The sequence below is a fragment of the Echinops telfairi genome, unplaced genomic scaffold, assembly GCF_000313985.2.
Source record: "Echinops telfairi isolate 266 unplaced genomic scaffold, ASM31398v2 ScPeMD7_31;HRSCAF=116, whole genome shotgun sequence".
NCBI classification, from domain to species: domain Eukaryota; kingdom Metazoa; phylum Chordata; class Mammalia; order Afrosoricida; family Tenrecidae; genus Echinops; species Echinops telfairi.
The window spans coordinates 59,718,972-59,742,126 of NW_022103928.1; the positions used below are offsets into that span (position 1 = coordinate 59,718,972).

General features: G+C 49.6%; 1 protein-coding gene across 1 annotated transcript in view; it reads right to left on the bottom strand.

The window, feature by feature from the left end:
• Positions 1–1,308: 1,308 nt before the first annotated feature.
• OXTR (oxytocin receptor) overlaps positions 1,309–23,155 on the bottom strand; it is a 28,695-nt gene continuing 6,848 nt past the window's right edge. The window contains exon 2 of the mRNA XM_004702265.2: positions 1,309–1,643. Within this exon, the coding sequence (XP_004702322.1) occupies positions 1,396–1,643 (248 nt within the window). The 3' untranslated portion in view covers positions 1,309–1,395. The remainder of the gene's footprint in view (positions 1,644–23,155) is intronic.

Here is a 23,155-nt window from a genome sequence, read left to right on the forward strand (position 1 = left end):
GGGATTCAACTTCATTCTTTGGCACATGGATTTCCAACTGTCCCAGCACCCTTTGCTGAAAAGGCTACTCTTTCCCTCATTGATTTGTGTTGGAACTGTTGTCAAAGTCAATTGATTTGAAATGCAAGGATGTATTTATAGACTCTCATTCCTACTTGGACTTCACAGGCCTGCAAGTCCATGTCTGTACCAACTCCACGTGTGTTGATGACTGCTGCTTTGTAGTTTAGAAACTGGGAACTGTGAGTCCTCCGACTTCATTCCTCTTTAAGCTTGTTTTAGCCAGTCCAGGTCCCTTAGACAAAGGGAGACACGTTGACATTTATCTGCATATGAATTTTGGCACCAACTTGTCTATTTCTGCAAAACAAAACCCAGCTGAGATTTTTAATTGTGTTGGACCTTGATGGACTCGAGCAGTATTGCCACCTTAACAATATGAAGCTTTCTTCTCCAAGAAAATAGATGCGTTTCTATTTGTCTTCTTCAGTTTCTTTCGATGGTATTTTGCCGTCTTAAATGTTCAAGTCTTATAGTTCTGCTGTTAAATTTACTTGTAGGTATTTTATTCTTCTGATGCTGTTATAAATAGTTTTTACTTACTTTTATATCCTGCAACCTTGCTGAGCTCATTTATTAGCCTTGCTAGGTTTTCATGTGATCCCCGGGATTTTCTATAGATAAGAATATGTCATGAGCAAACAGCTATAATCCTTCCTTCTCAAACTGGATTCATTTTCTTTCTTTTCTTGACTAGCTATTTCTTAAGCATTACATCTTAAACATTTTAACCTATGTGTTAATCGGCTACCTGTGCCAGGTGGTCTCATAAATTGATCGCCTGCTCTAAGGCTTTCCTTTGACAAGTTGGCACCCAAGGATGCTAGGATTGTCCACTCAGGGATGAAAGCACCAGGAGGTCAAGAGAATGACCCTCCCCATCTGGGACCCATTCTCATTCCTTACTCCAAGCTCAGACCACCCGCTTCCAATGCAAGTGCTCACCAACCCTCTACTCACCGCCCTCTGCAAGGTTCCAGGACACAGGATTGGAAAGACACTGGTGCGAAATGATAGATCGAGGCCCCAAAATGCAAACAACCCGCTCATCTCCCAAGGGCAGCAGGGGAGGTCAGGGCAGCAGGGGAGGTCAGGGCAGCAGACAGACTGGTGGAAACCCAGGAGATTATCGGACACTTCCGGATCCCGTGGCAGAACCCCCAACTTCCCACTCAAGACACCCCAAGCTGTGGAGGGATACAAGCTCTGGGTACCACACACACACACACACACACACACACACACACACACACACACGTGTACGGCCAGCAAGGACAGGCTGTTCATTTCAGCACAATCGATCCGGGCCTCCGGGCTAGTCCGGACCCGGCGGAATCACTCGGTGGACGGCTGGGAGCAGCTCCGCTGGCTGGAGCTGCGGTGGCTCAGGACAAAGGTGGACGAGTTGCTCTTTTTGCTGACACTTGTCTCCCTGCCCCGGCTGCCCTTCAAGAAGCCGGAGGAGCAGCACAGGAAGCGCTGCACGAGTTCGTGGAAGAGATGGCCCGTGAAGAGCATGTAGATCCAAGGATTGCAGCAGCTGTTGAGGCTGGCCAGGAGCATGGCGATGATGAAGGCAGAGGCTGGGGGAGGGGCGAAGGAAGCAGAGGGAACAGGGCGTCAGCATCAGGGTGCCACAGGCCTATTTGACTTAACCAGGGTTTCCTAAGCAACCATCTAGCTGCCCCCGGTCCGCAGTCCTGGGGCACAGGATGAAGCACAACGTGGCAAAGCTTGTCTTCCGTCCGTACCCTTGCTCAGAAGATGCCCTCCATCTCCCCTCGCTGCACTCACGATCCAAACCATTAATCAGAGATTGATTAGTTACTTTAAAATTAATTTCAACATTAATTCAAAATCAACTTGAAAACAGAGCTCATCACAAATTTAAGCTTTTAGAGGGAAGGGGGGGCGGGGGCATCCTAATCCAGATGCTTAGAACTTCCCAGCAGAGGTGGTAGATCAGGTTGCTGTCACGTTGTGGGCTAAGCTTTGGGTTGTTAAAAGCAAGATAAGCAGCTCAAGCCCACTCACCACTCCACAGGAGAAAGCTTAGGCTATCTGTACCAGTAAAGGTTCACAGTCTTTGCAATCCTGTACAGGGTTATTATGAGTTGGAATCAATGCAATGGCAATGGGTTGGGTTTGGGAGGTTGGTTCATGATGTCAAATCTAATAAACTGCAGACAAGCCGCCCAAGCGATGACAGGACAGCATCTCCAAGACGCTCAAGGAGAAGGACATGACTGAGAAGGCCCTTTACAAGTGAAGGAGCCTACAAGAAAGCTAGAAACTTGACCAGCCGTATGTCTTTCATGCAAAAACTTTTCAGGAAATCAAGTCCAGCATTCAAGGCCTAAATCCAGGAAATGGCCCTTCAGTGGGAACACTACAGTGGCAAGACAGATTGCTTAAGAGAGTTTATTAAAATGCTATCGCTTAAGAGGTACAGAGTTTCTGTTTGGGATGATGAAAAAGTTTTGGAAATAGTGATGCTGGTTGCACAACATGGTCAATGTCATTAACATTCCTGAACTCTACACTTAAAAATGGATAAAATGGCAAATTTTAGGTTATGTATATTTTACCAGATACATTAAAAAAAAACCAAATAAAATAGGAGGGGAGAAAATAAAGGCACCAAATGTTACTTGGTGTGTTAATCTGGATTGACTAGAGAAACAAATTCTCATAGACACTCATATGTGTATAACAGAGAGCTTTCTATAAAAGAGCAATTGTATATTGAGAAAACATCCCAGGCCTGTCCAGATCAAGTTCATAGGTCTGATATTAGCCCATATGTCCAATACTAGTCGCAAGTTCCTCTTCAGACTCATGCAATGCATGCGACGACACAGATTGCAGGAAGATCACAGGCCAGTGGTGGAAAGTCTTGTGGATCCAGTGGTGGTAGAAGCATCTTAGCACTGGTGTGGTTTCCACATGGCTCCTCTAGCTCCAGGGCTCTGGCTCCATCAGCGAGGTTCCATGTGGCTAGTCAGCAGGAATGTCTAACAGGGAGAGTGTGTGTTCCACCTCCAAGGAGAAAGACAAGAGGTCCCAGAATCCTCAGGTGAAGGCCATGCCCACACAGAGGCATGATTGGCTATGACCTGATTGACAGGCTAGACTCCACCCCTATAATCTACAGTGAACCCTCGCCACTTCGCGCTTCGATTTCCACGGCTTCACTCTATTGCAGTTTTTGCGTAACAGCGCATGCTCTGTCATTACTGCCACTGATTGGCTCATACTGTACACGCTTGATGCCATAAATAATATAATAAATAATAAATGATAATTGTAACGTCCAAAATGTTTTACTGTATTTTCCCTTTTTCGTTTAATAAATTGGGTAATACGAGTGTAATGGTGACTAAAGGGTGTTTTTTCATGTCCTCTATGCTCTAACTACGAAAATATTTGATTTACAAATAAGGAATCCTACTTCGCGGAATTTCATTTATCACGGTAGGGTCTAGAACCGATTAACCGCGATAAACGAGGGTTCACTATATTTAAAAAGTTGGTATGAAATTAAGTAATGACCACAGGAAGCACCCCAAAAAGTTTGTGAGAAAGTTCTGTTCTTTTTTAATTCCATCCCTTATCCGCACCCCCCCCCCAACTTTGTTGAAGCCCTCTCTCCTTCGGTACAAAGAGGTCCTGGTGGCGCAGAGGTTCAGTGCTCAGTTGCTAGTCAAAAGTTTACCTGTTTGAACCCACCAGTCACTTCACAGGTGGAAGATATGGCCACCTGTTTATGTGGAAAGGGCAAGTCTGGGGAACCCTGTGCTGCAGATCTACTGCCCCCCGAGTTGCACTGAGTCAGAATCAGCTCCTGATGTTGTTGATGTTGTTGTTATTGTTCTTTATAGTTAAGTGGTATCATCTTACTTTTCCATTTAAACTACTTGCCTGACTCTTTACATTTGGCTCTTTACCTATTTCCCCCCTATAAAAATAAAATGAAATTAATCTAGATAAACATCAGCAATAAAAAAGTGACCAGCGAATAAATTCCCAAGTAGCAATGCCAGTTTTAATACTTCTAAAACAGCTAGCGTTGGCTGGAGGGGCTTGGACCACAACCAGCATCTCTGCCTGCCCCCACCTCCCCCACCCCACCCACTAACAGCCACAGATGCCAATGATTGGCCTGGCCCGCCTCCTGGGGGCGGAGAATGACTCACTGTGAGTCAAACTTGCTCATCTCGAGTTACCAAATGTGGAGGACGCATTTGTTGTTGTTGTTGTTAGGTACCATCAAGTTGGTTCCAACCCATAATGACCTTACAAACAATGGAATGAAACACTGCCCAGGCCTGTACCATCCTTACAATTACTCCTGTGCTTCAGCCCATTGTGGCAGCCACGGTGTCAGTCCATCTCCGAGGGCTTTCCTCTTGGTCACTGCCCTTCTACTTTACCAAACATCATGCACTTTTTCCAGTGAGTGGTGTCTCCTAACATGTGCAAAGTACGTAAGATAAAGTCTCACCATCCTTGCCTCTAAGATGCACTCTGGCCATACTTATTTCAAGATGGAGTGGTTTGTCCTGTTAGCAGTCCATGATGCTTTTAATATTCTTTGCCAGCACCACGATTCAAATGCAATTCATCTCCAACCTGCTTAAATAAATGTCCAACTTGCATGCCTGTGAGGCCATGGAGAATACCCTGGGTTGGGTCAGGCCCACCTTAGGTCTCAAACTAACATCCTTGCTCTTCAATACTCTAAAGAGGTCTTGTGCAGCACATTGACCTAATGCAATAGGTCTTTTAATCTCCTGACTGCTGCTTCTATAAGCATTGACTGTGGATCCAAACAAGACAATATACTCGACAACTTCAATCTTTTCTCCAGTTATCATGATGCTCCCAATTGGTCCAGCTGTGAGGATTCTGGTCTTCCTTACATTGAGTTGTCATCCATACTGAAGGCTGCAATCCTTGATCTTAATCCGCAGTGCTTCAAGTCCTCCTCACTTTCAGCAAGCAAGGTTGTGTCATCTACATATCACAGGTTGTTAATGAGCCTTCCTCCAATCCTGATCCGCACTCTTCCTCATGCAACCCAGCTTCTCTGATGATTTGCTCAGCACACAGATTGAATAAATATGGTGAAAGAACACAGCCCTGGTGTACGCCTTTCCTGATTTTAGACCATGCAGCATCCCTTTATTCTATGTGCACACTCCCTCTTGATCCATGGACTCTTTCCACAGGAGCACAATGAAGTGTTCTGGAATTCCTATTCTTCTTAAGATTAGCCAGGGTTCGTTATAATCCATATAGCCGAATGCTTTGGATCTTGAATGCTGATAGCAGAGAATCCCAGAAAGATGTTTATGTGTATTTGATTGACGATGCCGAGGCATTCAACTCTGGGGTGGTTACGTTTTAACTTTTCAATATCTAAATCATGCAAACACAGGAGTCTCCATCAGTGAAAGTTCAAGCATCCATAACCAGCCAGGAAGAAAGCTATTTGGGAATTAAAAAGGGTTATGGAATCTGTTTGAAAAGGAGGAAGCAGTAGAAATACAGACAAGTGGGTGAGAATGCCCAGAACCTTTAAGGATCTGCCAAGGGCAAGATGTGAGTAAGGGGAGCCTCATGGGCAGTCAAGAAAGATGACTTAGAGTTGGGTGGAGGAGAGTCTTGAATGCACACTGAGTCAGAACTTTGTAGGGAACAGGCAGCCACGGATGGTTTTTGAGCAGGAGAGTGACTGATTCCACCTCAACCCACATTGTGTGGTTTCTATTGCTTCAGCTGGACCACTGCCCCTTCTGATGGCTGGAAAGACATCTCAGGATTGCGGTGGGGCCAGAAGAGGCGCAGCACAGGCCATGTTGTCTTTGGTCTAATCAGCGGATACAGGCACCCGTCAGAACCCACACAATATTTTCTTGGAGGATCCTGTGACCAAGCCAGCAACATTAGTCATGAAAATCAACACTGACGTTGGCACAAAACGTCTCATCCCCGTGTTATAGACAAGGAATGTGAAACTCAGAGGCAGACAGTGACTTCCCCAGAGCACACAGCAAGTAACCATGTGCTCTCACCTAAACGCAAGAACGCCTCGTCCCTGTTCTAGACAGGCCAGCACGACAAAACACGACCTAAGAAACTGAGGGAGATCTCCACACACAGAGCCATACCTGCGCTCACGGACACCAAACCAAACTCAGCCCCAGGAGTCCGTGCCGAACCTTAACAACCCACAGGAGCAGGCAGGATTGCCCCTGTGGGTTTCCGAGACTGTGATTCTTTACTGGAGTAGGAAGCCTCGTCTTTCTCCCACAGAGCAACTGGTAGTCTTGAACTGCTGACCTAGCAGCAGATTTTACAATGTGCATATCACCAGAGTGACCTACAGATAGGATGCCATGCCAGTCCAGGGTCTGTCATCCTCCTTCAGAGATAAGGACCAACTCTGTATGGGAACGAGAGAGGTTCCAGAGAAGCAAAAGACCGTGAAAGAAGAACAACGAAGTACGAGGATATCGTTTGATATTTCTTGATAAAGATCAAAGATGATGTTACCATGAACTCAGTGGGCAGGGCTGCCCACAGCACAGGCAGTGGCAAATATCACCAGAAAGGAGTTTGCTGAGCGACACAAGGTATCTATGCACAGTGAGACTCTGCCCAACTCAGTTCGTTCCAAATCCGTGTTAGAGCACCACACGGTTTGAGACCCGAACATGTTTTTCCCAAAAGAAATAATTAAAAACCAAATAATTGGTCCTGAAGCCCCCAAATGACACAAAATTCACTATGGATGCCTCTAGCCATCTCACCGCCTAACACTGACTCGGGGACGCTGTTGCCATCGAGATGTTTCTGACTTATCCAAACTCACAGCCACTTTTCAACCTCTTCGATGGTCGGGCTCTTTGTTTTGTGGTCAACGATTTCTCACCTTTCGCTACATGAGCAGCTTTAGTCACATTTTTATTTTCAGAAACATCCATCACGTCGACTGAGCCGTGCTGTATTCAGCCGCCAAACCAGACGAGTGTCAGCCCCCTTGTAACTTCGCAATGATTTCTTTATCGTGGCTCTCACAGTTTCCTCTTCGCGTTACTGCTGGTCTCGCTCACTGTCTTTGAGCCACGGTTCTGATATTTGACACCGATAAAGAACCAAGGGAAAGTGCAATGACACGCTGCATCCGTGCACGATGACTGCACTAACGGGAGCACTCCATGCGGTCAGAACAAGAGAGACGCTTAGACGGAAGCATCCCTCCTTTGTGTCCCCGTGAGACTTGATGTGTGACTCCCTCATGGCCATGACAGGTTTTTTCAAGTCAGATTTTCTGCATGGCTGTCGAGCAAAGCTATGAACATCGAGCAGAGTGTTTGCACATTTTGCTGCTTGCGTAGTAGAAAGGTCAAACTTGGAGCCTTTCCACAGCCAAGGCATCACCGTGTGCGGAGACAGAAAGACAGTGCATCCTCCAAAAGGCTGCCTGCCCTGGGGAGCGGGGAGAGGGGTGTAATAGCTCTGACTGAGCAAAGATGGAGTGGTGCCAGAGTGGCCACCCAGCCAACGGGACTTGCCACGCCTGGGTCAGCTCTGGTCAGCGTGACTTTCTCAGATGGATGTTTGAACACAGACCCTGATTTCTGCTCTGCGGACAGTCAGTTAGCTATTAAAGAAAATTTACTCAGCTCCTTTTAATCTTACGAGACATGTTGCGAGACAGGATGGCGCTTTTTCTTCATTCAGCAATAGTCCAGGGGGGTCGGGGTGGGGACACTGACTACTGTAAGGGAGAGACTGAACAAGGCCAGCATAGTTGTCACTGCATAGCATCAATCCAGCTCCACAAAGGTATCAGCAAGGGCCTTCAGTATGGATTACATCGCAACACCAAGAACACAACCCATCATGACCCTAGTTCTACCTTATAAATCCAGCTAGACCAGAGCTGGAAACACAGGGAATCCAGGATAGATAAACCCCTCAGGACTGATAATGGGAATAGCGATACCAGGAGGGGAAGGGGAAGTGGGGGGAGGAAGCTCAACCGATCAAGGATCTACATATAACCCCCTCCCAGGGGGACAGACAACAGAAAAATGGGTGAAGGGAGACATTGGTCAGTGCAAGACATGAAAAAATAATAAATTATAAATCATCAAGTGTTCATGAGGGAGGGAGGGGGGAGGGGGGGCAAAATGAGGAGCTGATACCAAGGGCTCAAGTATAAAGAAAATGTTTTGAAAATGATGATAGCAGCATATGTACAAATGTGCTTGACACAATGGATGGATAGATGGATGGAATGTGATTAGAGCTGTACGAGCCTCCCAAAAAATGATAAAAAGAAAACAAACATCCTCACAACTAGACCAATAAACAGCACCATGATAAACAGAGAAAGGACGTTGTCAACACCTTCATCATACTTAGATACAAAATAAATACCCACGGAAAAGGCAATCAAGAAGACAAATGTACTTCACTGAGTTAATCTGCTGCCAACGGCCTCTTGAAAGGGTTCAAGAGCAAGGATGTCACGCGGAGGACCTGACTCAGGCCCTGATGTGATCCATCACCTCGCATGCATGTGAACGTGAACGTTGGGCCATGAATGAGAATGGCTGAAGAAGGCCGAAGCACCTGAGTGATGGTGCAGACAACACTGAGGATACCACGGACTTCCAGAAGAATGAACACATAGGTCTTGGAAGAGATGCAACCCGAAGGCTCCTTGGCTGTGAGGATGGCAAGACTCTGTCACATGTACTTTGGACACATCCTAAGAAGGGACCAATCCCTAAAAGCCCATCATGCTTAGTCAAGTAGGTCAGCAAAAAAGAGAACGGTCCCTCATGAGATGGATGGCTACAGCAGCTGCAACAATGGGCTCAGGCACCACGATCGTGAGGATGGTGCAGGACCAGGCGGTGCTTCCTCCTGTGGTACAGAGGGTGGCGGTGAGCCGGAACCGACCTGGTGGTACCGAGAATAAAAACAGGAAGCGTAGACGGCAGGAAGGGGAAGCGCAGGGAGGTCACGGGAAGAGAGCTGTGACATGACAGACATGGGGAAGAAGCATGAAGTGCTCTGTTACATTCAGGGGACCGATGTCCCAAACAAAAAGTATATGTATTGTGGAATGGAAAAAACAAACAAAACCAAAAAAACCAGTTTGCTATGTGGATTTTCACCCTCACTGCAGGAAGCAGCACAGTAGTGACCAAATAAGAGAGGCCAGCACTCCAGCATGTCAGACCGGCTCCATTTGGCAGTCCCAGAGCGAAAGCCCAGCTTTCTCACGGGCTGGCTGCACAATCACCAAAAGGTGTGATTTGAGGGGCCACATCTTTGTTTCCAAAACAATCTCAGCAGGAATGGTGTCACATTCGTCATCATAACAAGCATTTCACTAAGAAGCCAGAGCAGGGATAGATAGGCGCACACCTGTGTTCATCACAGCACTATTCGCAGTAGCAGGAAGATGGAAAAAGCCCAAATGCCCATCGGTGGAAGAACGGCTATAGACTCTTCAGTGCATACATACAATGGAATACTACACAACATTAAAGAACAGCAGTGAATCTGCACAGCACCTCACGACATGGCTGAACCTGGAGGATATCGTGCTGATGGAAATTAGCCAAGCACAAAAGAATAAATATTACATCAAATCACTATCATATAGAGTCTAGAAAGGATTTTCACAATCAAAGGAACTCTCTTTAGTGGGTATCAGGGGTGGGAGGAAGAGAGAGGTAGGGGGAGTCACGGGATAAACAGTAGACAAGTGTAAACTTGGGGGAAGAGGAAGATAATATCCAACAAGAGGGAGATGTGCAAAAACGGATGGGACCAGGACCAGACATTGGGAGGTTGGATGAGTTGTTGAGTGCAAAATTAATCAATCGCAACTGTTATTCAAATTTGTACATAAACCACTAAAGCTAGTGCTGAAAAAAATGGAAGAATGCTACCAATTTCTTCAGTCTAAAGTTGAAGAAATATTCAATCAAGATGCATTCATGATTACTGGTCATTAGAATACAAAGAACTGGAAATGCAGACAGATCAGTAGTTGAAAAAAATGGCCTCGGTGATTGTAAGAGGGCCACTCGGAATCATAACTGGCTCAATGGCACCTCACAACAATGCCTAGGATGCCAATCTCGTGCGTTCCATTTTTAACAACTTTCCATTTTCCTAGATTCACAGTTTGTTCCGTGTAGCGATTATTAATGGATGGTCGCAGCTGCAGTGTCTCCTTTCTTGTTGTGTCACATCAGCGAACGGAGATCCTGGGTGTTTGGCTCCATCCATGTCATTGGTGTCAGCACCGCTTTGAGGCGGCAGCTCTTCCTCGGCTGCATTGAGTGTCTTCCGACCTGAGGGCCTCGTCTTCCGGCAATGTTCTACTGCTCTTCACATGGTTTTCAGAGCGCTCCGCCCGTTCCTTCTCCCAACTTCAGTCTGGAAGCACCATTGAAGCCTGTCCACCATGGGGGACTCTGCTAATCTTTAAAAGACTGGTGGCATAGCTAGAGCAGCATGCAAGCCACCACCGTGTGACAAACTGGCAGGTGACTTACAGATAGTCTATTGCTATGGTTGCACTAGAAGGACAGAGTTGAAGGGAGCAATGCAGGCTGCACGTCAACCTCTAACCGCTCTCTCATCCTGGGATCAGCATACCTGTGTGATGCTTTTGCTGTCGAATCTCCCAAACCTGGGCATAAATCCTGGACCTGCTCTTTTTCAACGGTCTGTTCTTGGGTGCGTCACCTCACCACTCTTAACTTGTTTCTCCTTTGGTGAAATGGGAATGATAAAAAAGACCTTTCTCACAGCATAATCACAAGGCTCAACCCAGTAAGACGCTGTTGTGGACAGAGTAGTTTATCTCTAAACTCTGTGTCAGCTTGGCTGTGCCAGGATTCTCGCGTTTGGCAGTTGTATCATGACGTAACCATCTCCTTGATGTGATCCGCCCCACGTAATCAGCCAATCACTTGTAAAGGATTAGGATGGGATCCAACACCCTTACTCAGACCAGAGCCCTGACTGATGTAAGGGGAGTTTCCCGGGTGTGTGACCCTCGGCGGTGTCTTTTATCTTAGACAAGATCAAAGGAAAGCTAGCTGGACCAGGGGGAACTTGACTCCCACCAGGAAAGAAGACCTGGATGTGGAGTGGGCATCCTTTGGACTTCGGTCCCCTACGATGAAAGCCTCCTAGACTCCAAGGAAGATACATGTCCAGACTCATGGAGATCTCCCAGGGATGGCTCTTCTGCAGATGTGGAATCTTTCTTTGGAACTGACAGGGAAAGAGAGCCTTGCTCTAGAGCAGGTGGCCGAGATTTGGACTCTAGTCTCACTCCCTAAAACGTGCTTGGGACAAGTCCCTGAAGAAGGACACCAGGCTTGGTAAAGTGGAGGGTCTGTAAAACAGAGGGAGATCCTCGATCCAGGGGCACAAACAGAGGCATTGTGAGGATGGCGCAGGGCCCCGTGCCATCTCGTTCTGTTGTGCTTCGGGTCACCGTTGGTCGGGACCAACCTGATGATGCCAGACATTCAGCAAGCAAGCAGCAACCTGGGAGGGAATCCATTTCTCTTTGGCGAAGCCGTTCCTCTGTGCCGTCTCTGTGGTAGCGGTGCTAGATAACGAAGAAGCCAGGGGCTTTTCATGATTCCTGGTACTACATCATGGTTAATAACGGAAAACAGCTTTTTCATTATGAAGAGGAGCACTGGTGGCACACTGGGCTAAGCACTGGGCCACCAACTAGGCGTTTGGCTGTTCAAACCCATTAAGCACTCCATGGGCCAAAGATAAGGCAGTCTCCTTCTGTGCACATGGACAGTTAAGGGAACCCTACGGGGCAGTTCTATTTGGTCCTAGAGGCGCCGAAGCAGGAGTCCAAATGGACCTGACAGCGGCAGGTGTGGTGTGGTTGACTGTCAGTCTTCTACCACCTGTCGGCTTCTCATACTGCACAGGCACGCCTATCGCGATGGTGCCAGCAGTCATGCCACCAGTATTTCAAATGCCAGCAAGGCCACCCACGGTGGACTGGTTGAAGAAAAGACCTGATTAGCCGATTCTGAAAATTAGCTAATAGGAACCCTATGGATCACAAGAGAACACCGTCGGATGGAATGCCAGGAGGTGAGCCCCCTTCTTGAGAAGGAGCTCAAAGTACACAGAGGCCACCAGGCAGACTGAAGCCCCTGGTGATGGTGACGATGATGCAGAACCAGGCAAAGCTTCTTCTGTTTCTTCTCAGTAAGCATGAGCGGCAACACACGGGCAACAGGCCAGAAAGGCGCTCCCTGGGGTGTATCTCGGGATGGGCACTAGCCCAGGGTGGGGCACATACCACGGACCCATGGCTGCGATTCTGGAAATTGCCACATCATGGGGCAGTGGCTGTCCAGGGCCACTCTTAGGTCAGACTGATGGCCAAGAAGCTTGTATCTACACAGATTCTTACCCTTGCTCAAAAGGCTGCATCGCTAAGGAAACATCCAGAATTGGTCAGCCCTTCGCACCTAGGAATGTTTTAAACAGATGGAAAGAAATGGGCTGTCATTGGGAAGACAATGAGGATGCGTGGTTGTCAAAATAGCCAACTGCTATCACGTTAACCACATCCCATGGTGACCCCAGGTCTACTGGAGTAGAGCCTCACTGCATACGGTTTGCAATGGCTGATTTTCCAGAAGTAGATCGCCTGGCTTATCTTTGGAGGTGTCTCCGGGCCCCCTCAAAGACCCAGACATCCAGTTCATAGCCAAACATTTCAACCCCTGGCACCACCCAGAGGCCTCCCACAAAGCCAGAGGTGTGCTAAAAGAAGCAGTGTGTGGCATCCTGTAAGAAGGTGGTGTCTTCCTTGCCAGCGGGGCGGCAGTCTGGTCGGACTCGTCATGACCCCGGAGTAGAGCTGCCCCTGTGTGTTTCTGAGACGGGTGCTCCGGACGGGAGTAGAAAGCCTCGTCTGTTTTCGGAGTTGCTGCTGGTTTCCAGCTGCTGGCCCGTGCTCAGGACCCCGGTGAGTAACGAGTCCACCACCGGGGCTCCTCTGTCCCCTATAGGGTGCCCTTGGCCAGCCCCTCGTCTTCTCTTGCAGATTCCAGGTTTTCTGTGTGTGGCGGAAGCGTGCCTGCGTGATTCAGCTGTTGCAGATTCTTTACCTCTGTCCTGTCTGCTTACCCACCCTGAAGCCCTTTGGGGTGATTGTCATCTTTCAAAATACAAGTGCCTGCGGAGGAGCCGTTTCCCCATTTCTTCTGGTGCTGCCTGAAAAGACCATTAGGCATGGTCCCTGCCCAGTGGCCGCGCCTGTCAGGTTTGTAGCGGATGCTGTGCCCTGTCCCTTTCAGGGCTGAGGCACGTGTACCCCCGCTGTGAGAACTGCTCACAGTTGAACACGCTCATCTCAGGAAATGGCCTTCTCCAGAGGAAGCTGAGATACTGAGAGAGAAGGTGAAAGAGTTCGCCTGCTGTTGATCAAAATACTAGAAATAAGATGTAGGATTTAGTTAGTGAAAAATCCAAAATGCGACAGCCCTCTCCCTTGCAGTAAAAAAAATCCTTTTAAGTTTGATCGGTAGGGATGTCCTGGCTCAGGAAGGAGGCGAGCAAGGCCTTGAAGATAAGGAGCCAGATGAGAAGTATCGCTATTCAGAGGCCTGGGGGGGTGGTCTGGTAAAGCCAGGCACAGAAGCACCACTCAAATCTAGATAAACAAGGGTCCACCCACGAAGCTTCAGGGGACGGTGGTCTAATGGCTCCTGTGGAAAGTAGGTACAACTAATTTCTGAATGATCATTGCAAAACCTGCCTACTTAGGTATCCTGTGATCCTTGTGAAACCCTACTGATCTCCTTCTGTAATCATTGTTTGAAAACCCTGCTTCTATCACATAGTTGGAAGTATATAATTAGCTTGATTTTCACTAGATTTTGGAAGCAGTCTGAAAGGAGAATCCCAGCTGTTTCCTTCCATAAGAACTTGCTGGGATAAACTTGGAATTCTCTGAATCAACCTGGCCTCTGTTTTTGGCTGCAGTGACAAGCCCTGCTGGACCTCTTGCAGTCCCACGAAACAGTAGCACACATCCAGCAGCTTCTCAGTCCAAATGCACAAGGGCTCAGCACCCTTGCCTCAAATAAGGCTTCTCTGAAGGACCATCCCAGTCCCCAAGCCCCCTGTGAGATGGCTGAGACATCTGTTACGACGGCATCACAGCCAAATTCTCCGACTGCCCAGTGGGTCACACATGGTTTAATCCCCAGGGAAGTCCCAGCGCACTTCCTGCACACACTTTTTCTCAGAGTCTTGAGAAACAAGTTGGTCAATGGCTGCCGTGTTTGGCCCAGTTGCCTTGGATTGAACTCTAACTGAGGGCAACCCCATGTGTGTGTGAGGTCTGCACCCCATTCCCAGAAAGGGCTGGTTTGCCAAAGTAGATTGCCAGGCCTCTCTCCCAAGGTGGATGCCAACCTCTAGCAGAATGCCGATGCTGGCATCACCGGGGTCTCTTCCGTGTTTACGGGAGAAACCAGAGGGAGGCAGATGGGACTGCTCCTGGTTCCCTGTGATCACTCCCTCCATGGTCAGTCCTCAAGGCTGAGAGGCCACCTGCCCTCCCTTGGGTCCCCGCTACAAAAGCTGAGCAAGGATGTGTCCCCACGGAGGGACTGGCGGTGTAGTGGTTTACTCATTGGGCTGCTCCCTGCAAACTCGGCAGTTCAAAACAGCGGCAGTCCTACAGGCACATGAGGGGGCTTTCTACTCCCATAAAGAGTCGGCGTCTCGGAACCCCATAGGGGCAGTTCTACCCTGTCCTATAGGGTCACTATGAGTGTCCATTGACTTGATGGCAGTGAGTTTGCGTTTGTTTGTTTGTTTGTTTGTTTGTTTGTTTGTTTGTTTTGAGAGGAGGTCAGAAAGGGCCTGTGTAGAGAGGTGTGGTGTCTGGGCCATGCCCCCACGTGATCAAGGAAGCCAATCACAGGGCAGGGAGCCAGGAGGCTGAAGCACACTCCTGGGGACTGAATCGCCACCCCTGAACCACCAGGGCTCCCAGCTAGGGACACATTGAAAGGAAAGCAGCACCGATTCTGGTCAAAGGGACGGTTTGGGGGTCTTTACTGCGAGAACCAATTCCAATCAGGCCTCTCCCACTGGCCACACCTGAAAAAACACACCTCCCTGCCTGCAGGCTGGTGGACACTAGGGCAGAGTAGGATGCTGGTCCACCCTCATCCTGCCAGCCCTGCTGCGGAGACTTCCTTGGGTCCTTTCACTCCGTTTCCACACCCAGAGCCAGGTACGTGGCGGGGCACTTGGATGTCTACCTTCAAGGGGCTTACTCACGAGCGTGAGGTGTCACACAAGACAACCACCAGGCAAGTGGGGAAGAGCAGCATGTGCAGGCGGGCTGGTGGAGCCATTGGTGCTCCCATTAAGGTTCCTAGAAGCCCAGTGGGGGGCTGGAGGGGTGCTGAGCACAAAAAGCCACTCACCAAATGCAAATGGACGCCAGTATGCCCCCCGGAGAGAAGAAACAACGCTGAATTTCCACTTAGAGCCATGATTCAGGGAGGGTGCGAGGCAGAGGGCCACGGGAGGACGGCGTGCATTCCAAATCTTAGCCTGGCTTTCCGTAAGCGGCAAGAACTCCCTCCCAGCTCACCGAAGGCCCAAATTAGCCCAGAACAGCTGATAGGCAGCTGGCCACAGCCTCTCCAGGGTAGCGTTTCACATGCAATCCAAAGACATATGGCTGGTTTCATCGGCATCAAATCGTGCCCAACCACTTTTATAAGAGGCCCTCGCTTGATATGAGGTGTAGTCCCCATGACTGATTCATTTCTAACCCACTTATTCCTACAAGGTTTTAAAAGGGCCGTTTAAGACTGGGGGTAAATTATGCCTATATAAAGATTACATCCCAATTTCACACAATCAGATTTGTTCCCACATTCATGCCTGTATCAAAAGGTAGGGATTAAGAGCCAAGTGTGTGGACCGTGGGAGCCCTGGGAACCTAAGGGGTTATACAGCGAGGTGAGCAGATACCAGTGTCTGTAGGAGAAAGAGGAGGCTCTCTATTCTTGTAATAAGTCACAGGCTCAGAACCCACAGGGCAGTCCTAGCCTGTCCTGTAGGGTCGCTATGAGTCAGCATTTACTCAGCAGCAGTGACTCAGGGGGTGTTGTTTCTGTGGACTGTGGTTGCTGGGTGCCATCAATCTACAGCAACAGGAAACACTGCCCGGTCCTGTGCCCTGGTCACAATTGTTCTGCTTGAGCCTGTTGTTGGCCGCCAGGGCGGCAGTCCACCTCCTTGAGTGTCCTCCTCTCTTTCGATGACCTTCCACTTGACCCAGCGTGATGCCCCTGTCACACGATTGATCTCTCCCGACACATCCAAAGTTTGTGTGAGAGGAAACTCTCCGTCTTCGCCTCTATAGAGAGAAGATGACCTTTCAGTGTGTCCTTCCATGGCCCATCTGTCCATTTGTTGGACTGTGGTGGTCGCACGTGTTGCTGTGATGTTGGAAGCTATGCCACCGGTTTGAAATGCCAGGCGGGTCACCCATGGGAGGCAGGTTTCAGCCGCACTTCCTGTCCTTTTGGGAAAGGACCCCACCACAGCCAGCGAGCATCTGGCCCATGGAACATGCACAGAAAGGATCGTCATAACCTACAGGTGACGGGGAACGGAAGAGCTTTGGGCAAGGGAAAAAATACCCCCAGAAAGATGGCTTCAGACGACGGGGCCATCATCTGAAATGCCATGTCCTCGTCCAGCATGCCATGTCCCCGTCCGGAATCAAAGCCCCACCCTGGGGACATTTATGACATTCCGAGAAAGCTGACTACTTGCTCCCAATGCCTTCCATTTCCCTTCTGGTGTGCAATTTTGAAATTGGCGCAAATCCCATTGTTGATGGGGGGTGGGGGGCTTCCCTTGGCAACTCCAGTCCTGGCTGCTCCTCGCCAAGCTTTCTTCCCATCCATCTCTGCCTTTGGTTCTCAGCCACCCCACTTGTGACCCGGAGCTGCAATGCTGTGCTGAGAGACGGGCCCCCTGGAGGCTGGAACGCCAAGAAAAACACCAACCTCCCAGCCACGGAGTCCATTCTGACTCACAGCGACCTGAGGAGACGGGCTAGAAGTGCCCCTGGGGGTTTCTAGGACTGCGTGGGGATGAGTGGTGGTTTCTCACTGCAGTCTAACCCGTCCCCACTGCACCTCCCCGGCCGGCGGGGATTTGCCACACACGGTGCTTGTGGCAGTGGACCCCGGCACACATCAATCACAGAGATGCCACAGGAGCCAGCACGCTTCTGCTCCCTTGTGCTTGGCGTCACCAGGGGTTGGAGCAGACTCCACGGCAATGAACAATGACATCCCGGCTCAAAGAGGGGCGCCGTGTCGGACACACAGAGCAGTCTGAGGAAGAGCCACATTCCAGATGCAGAAAAGCTGGGCCCTCACCGCAAACAACCGGCTCTTCCATACTCAGGGAGACCCAGGGCCTGGCGGTCAACGTGGGTCCCGTGTCAAAAGGAAGGCAAAGGAAGGGCCCAAGGGAAAGAGACGACCATGCATCAAAGCCTCATCATCGGGGGCCAGCTGCACGATGCTAGTCACAAATGCAGGCCCTTGAGCCCTCGGTGATGTGTACACACACAGAGTTGGGAAGCATCCCTCCGACTGGCTCCGATTGTACAGCTGGAAGGCAGGGGGACAGCAGACTGACCGTCAAAGATCTCACCGGGGCATATTCGTGCCCACCTGCTCCTTTGAACGGTCAGCTTCAAAACGCTTTCCAAATAGTGCTTCTTCCCTTGATTTTCCCAGGGACCCGGAACCAACAACGTCCCTCTGGGGCGCTCACAGGATGTAAATCACACACCCTACCACTTTGACAGCATCATCCTGCTCCATTATCATTCTTTATGTGTGTACCCCTCTGCTGGGGACCGTGCGGTGTATGTGGCCCATCAGCAGAGAGCCTGGAAAACGGGGGTCCAGTAAGCAGCTGAATTGAGCTGAAGCACGAACACGGCAGACAGAAAGTCCTAATAAAGGCAAAGAGGCCCATGAGACTGGAGACAGCTATGGGAAGGGAGGAGCTCCCATGCCCCGGTTGAGCACCAAAGGGGATGCTGCCCGGCTCAGGATCACAGGACCATGATGGTCTTCTCCCACCAATCCCTCACACAAGGGTCCCCTCCCAGGCACGTCGAAAACCCCAGAGCTCGAGCCGTCCCACCTCTCCTCCAGGTAAGGCCATAGCTTCTCCATTTACACATAGCAGCTGGGGTGGGGGCTGCTCCTTGGAAACGCTCCTCACAAGAGGACTGACGGGTCAAAGCAGGGACAGGAGGGACAGGCACCTTGGGTGAGGAGGAGTTGGAGACTCCACCACCCTTGTGGAAAGACTGCCTTGATGTCCAGAAGGGATGTGGAAAAGGGAGTCCCCTCACTTGGGAAGCAAGGCCGGCGTCAAGAAAAGGCACACGGCTGAGCCTGTGAAACAGCACTGCCCTGTCCAGTTGTTTGGGCCGCCACAGCACGCCATCTTCACAGCGGGGTTCCAGCTTCACAGACGTCCAAGTGAAGGTCACCCTCAGCAGTGGAGCTGTAGAGCAGCCCGGGCATCAGCCTTGGCCTTCAAGGGATGCATCTCCAGAGGAAGGATTAGAAGTGGGCATTCATAGCCTGGAGAGGCGGTTCCTCACTACCATCGAGTCCATGCTGACTCATAGTGACCCTATAGGATGGGGTCGAACTGACCCTTGTGGGTTTCCAAGACTGTAAGTCTTTAGGGGGAATGAAAAGCCTCATCTTCCTTTGAATTGCCTGCATTGTTATCGATTGAATAGGGTTCCCTCAAAATACATTGGCAGCCCTAAGCCCTGTACCTGTGACTGGAACTCCCTTTGGGTTTTCTGCATTGTGCTGAGGCAGCTGTATCACGGGGAGGGCTATCTGCAACTGAGGAGCACAGATGAGGAAAGACAGATGCCAGGCCGCCCACAGGTCACCAGGGAACAGGCGCTGGAAGACGAACAGTTCTTCCGTCCGGAGCCAACAGAGGGCCTTCCCATAGGGGCTGGCACATCTTGAATCTGACCGTCTCACTTCTTAAACGATGAGAAAATGATAGCTACTTGTGAAAGCCACCTACTTGCCCTCCAAGGTCGCTCTGAGCAGGACAGGGCTCGGTGGCAGTGGGATCCGTGTGAGAACTAAGACAGGTGGCAAAGCACCTATGGAAAGCGGGGAGTCCACAAGGAGCTCTGGAGAGGCCGGGGTTAAACATCAGCAGTTCGAACCCACAGGAGGTAAATGCGGTGTCAGCTTCGGAACAGGGCAGTTCTACTCTGCCTTTCTACTCCGTCTTTCCTGAGTCCCGAGGAGCTGGATTCTGAGGGTAGCAGCTAGTGGGGGTGGCTCATCTAGCCTGGCAGGGAGGAGACCCTGTGCCCAGGGCAGAGGGAATGGGAGGGGGCAGGGCTGTTCTTCATCTGCGCTCAGACAGGTCTGCACAGCAGACCGAAGCCAGGAGCTTTTGAACAGGATGTTTGCCTCTCTGGAGATACTGGTGGGAGGCAATGTTGGAGGCATTTCTCATGGTCACAGCCAGGTTAGTGTGTGAGGGGCTAGGGCTACTTGTCGCTCGTGGATAAGAGGCCAGGGACACTGCTAACCATCCCACAGTGCCCAGGACTGCTCAACCGCCAAGAATGAACTCGTCTCCAAGGACCACAGTGCCAAGGTTGAGAAGCCCTGTCCTAAATGAGAAGACGGTCATGGGAGGAAGAGGGCCATGGGAGGGAGATGAGGGGACGGCGTGGTGGGACACATCGAGAAGGATGTGAGAGGGAGGGGCTGTGGGGTGGACTGTGCACAGGTGTGGGGGAGAAGAGGGCTCAGAAAGTCAGGATGTTGGGATCACAGTGGGGGTGCAGACAGATTCTGAATTAGGCTCATGTGGTGAAGTGAAATTGCTTAATGACGGCTCTTCTATCCGTGCCTTTGTGACCCCCACTAAATGACTAGGTGGGAGCAAGTCAGTAAGGCACAGAGGACTGTAACTTGAGGATTGGTCGGTTTTGCCATTCAGCTGGGTGTCGCAGGGGCATCTCAGGAGCGGGAAGAGGAATCCCACTGAGAAAGAAGAGTCAACAGGGGGTGATGGAGGAGGCCGCAGCACCAAGACCAAGAGACTGAGCAGTGAGCTGGCTTCCTCGCCCACGGAGGCAAAATCCAAGGGAGTGTGTGGCTGAGATGGTGCCATTCCTTCATGCATGGCAGAGAAAGGGTGCCACGCACAAAACACTGTACCCGGGTCATGATAGTGGGGGGAGGAAGCATTGAAAAGCTAGATGAAAGTTACCTTAGGAATCTGCCTAGACCAGAGCATGTACACTGTTACAGAAAAGAGCTCAAAATACAGGCAATCCAGGACAGATAAACCCCTCAGCCAATAATGAGAGCAGTGATACCAGGAGGGGAAGGGGAAGGTGGGGGGAGAAAGGGGAAACTGATCACAATAATTGACATATAGCCCCGTTCCAGGTGGACAGACAGCAGAAAAGTGGGTGAAGGGAGACAGTGGATGGTGTAAGACATGAAAAAATATCATTTATAAATTATCAAGGGTTTATGAGGGAGGAGGGGAAGGGAGGATGAGCTGATACCAAGGGCTCAAGTGGAAAGAACAAGCTTTGAGAATGATGATGGCAACATATCGAGAGACACATTCACAATCCTACAGGTGGCAACAAGACCAGGACTCTGCAAAATGGGTGCATAACTGCGGGCTAGACAGAAACTGGGTACAGGTCCAGATAAGACAAAAGAACTCACGATACATGGAATCCAGGAACAGGAATGGGAATAGCAATACCAGGAGGGCAGGGGGAAGGTGGGGAGAGGAGGAGAGGAAGGGAGAACCAATCATAATGATCGACACATACCCATACACACACCCCAGGGGACGAACAACAGAAACCATGGGGGAAGAGAGACAGTGGTGGGTATAAGATATGAAAATAACATTAATTTATAATTTATCAAGGGTCCACGAAAGTGGGGGTGAGGGGGTGGGGAAGAGGAGTTGACACCAAGGGCTCAATAGAAAATAAATCTCTAGAAAATAATGATGGCAACATATGTACAAATGTGCTTGATACAATTGATTAATGGATTGTTAGGAGAGCTGTAAGAGCCCTCAATAAAATGTTTTAAAAAGAAAAATGGGTGAATAAGCAAATGTGGTGAAGAGAGCTGAAGTTTCCCGGCTACTAAAAGATATAGCAAGTGGGGGTCTTAAGGGCTTGAAGTTAAACAAGTGGCCATCTAGCTGGGAAGGAACAAAGCCCACATGGAAGAAGCACACCAGTCTGTGTGATCTTGAGGTGTCCATGGGCTCAGGTATCAGGCATCAGAAGACCCAAAACAACAAAGTTACCGATGCAAATGATGGGGGTCAGAGTGGAGACCCAAAGCACATTTGTAGACATTGTACATTCCCTCACAGAAGGGTCACAAGGAAAGAATGAGATAGTCAGGGTACATCACAGCACCGACAGAACATACAACATGCCTCTCGTTCTTTGATGCTCCCCCCCACCCCACTATCATGACCCCAGTTCTACCTTACAAATCAGGCTAGACTGGAGCATGTATACTGGTACGGTTAAGAGCTCTCGACACATGGAATCCAGGGCAGATAAACCCCTCAATCGGAGTAACGATACCATGAGATACCAGGGAAGTTTGGGGGAGAAGGGGGAATCGGTCGCAATGACTGACTTACAACCGCTTCCCGCAGGGGGACAAACAACAGAAAAGTGGGTGAAGGGAGAGACAGTGGGTGGTGTAAGATATGAAAATAATAGTAATTTATAATTGATCAAGGATTCACGAGGGTGGGAGGGTGGGGAAGGAGGGAAAAAAGAGGAGCTGATACCAAGTGCTCAAGCAGAAAGAAAATGTTTTGAAAATGATGATGGCAACATATGTACAAATGTGTTTGATACAATTGATTATGGATTGTTATAAGAGTTGTAAGAACCCCCAATATAGTGGTTTTTTTTATTAAAAAAAAAAAAAGACCAGACTCTGAAGAGGACACATGCCACTTCTTGTACCCCCTCCCTCGGGGGGCTCTGGAAAACGTCAGCTCAGCCTTGACCCCAGCCCAGCCTCTTGGGAGTAAGGATGTGCATTCCTTCTACTTCCCACAGTTGTTAGTGGCAGGAATGGGGTTCATGGCATAAGCCACCCCTTCAGAAAGTGCAGACAATCCCTCCCATGCTCCAGGCCCTGCTTGGTGCCTCGGCCCGAAAAGCAGCTTAGAGGAGAACTGCTCTGCTCATTTCACGACCCCCCCAAAACTTCCACTTCATGGCATCCCCCCAAAAATACACATAACACACATTTCCCCAACCCACTCAGCATCCATCCAAATGGAGGATGTGACTTATGCAGCCAAGCCCCATCCAAAAGATCTTTGTTGCTATTAATCAAAGCATTTTTAAAAAACCAAGTAAAGCCAGACAACCAAAGGAAAAACAGATCGTTGGCCAACACCATAAAAGTACTCACAATTGCTTAATCAGACAAGAGATGGTCGTTAACTGTCCATCCAATTGCAATTTAGAGTCAAGAGGACAAACTTCAGCGTTCTCTCCAGCCATGAATGAACCATTCCCTCCTGCCATCTCTCTTCAATGTGCCCCACCCCCTCAGGCCCAGCTTCCATGGACAGATAAAGCAAACAGAGCACTCTGGAAGGTCCATCATTCTGCAGAAACAAGGAGGAGCTGAGTAGCTCATTTCACAGAAATGAATCACTTAAAGCCATGTCTTCTGGGTGTCCCAACCTTCCTCCTAAGACCCCACCCTTGAGAAGTACTTGGTTGCCCCCAATGCTGGGGTACTCACTACTTCACCAGGCAGCCAGGACTGTTGTTGGACAATGGTTACTTACAATGTCTTTGTTTCTACGGAATGCAACTCTACATACACATCTGTGCCCATTTGTGCCCTCTCCC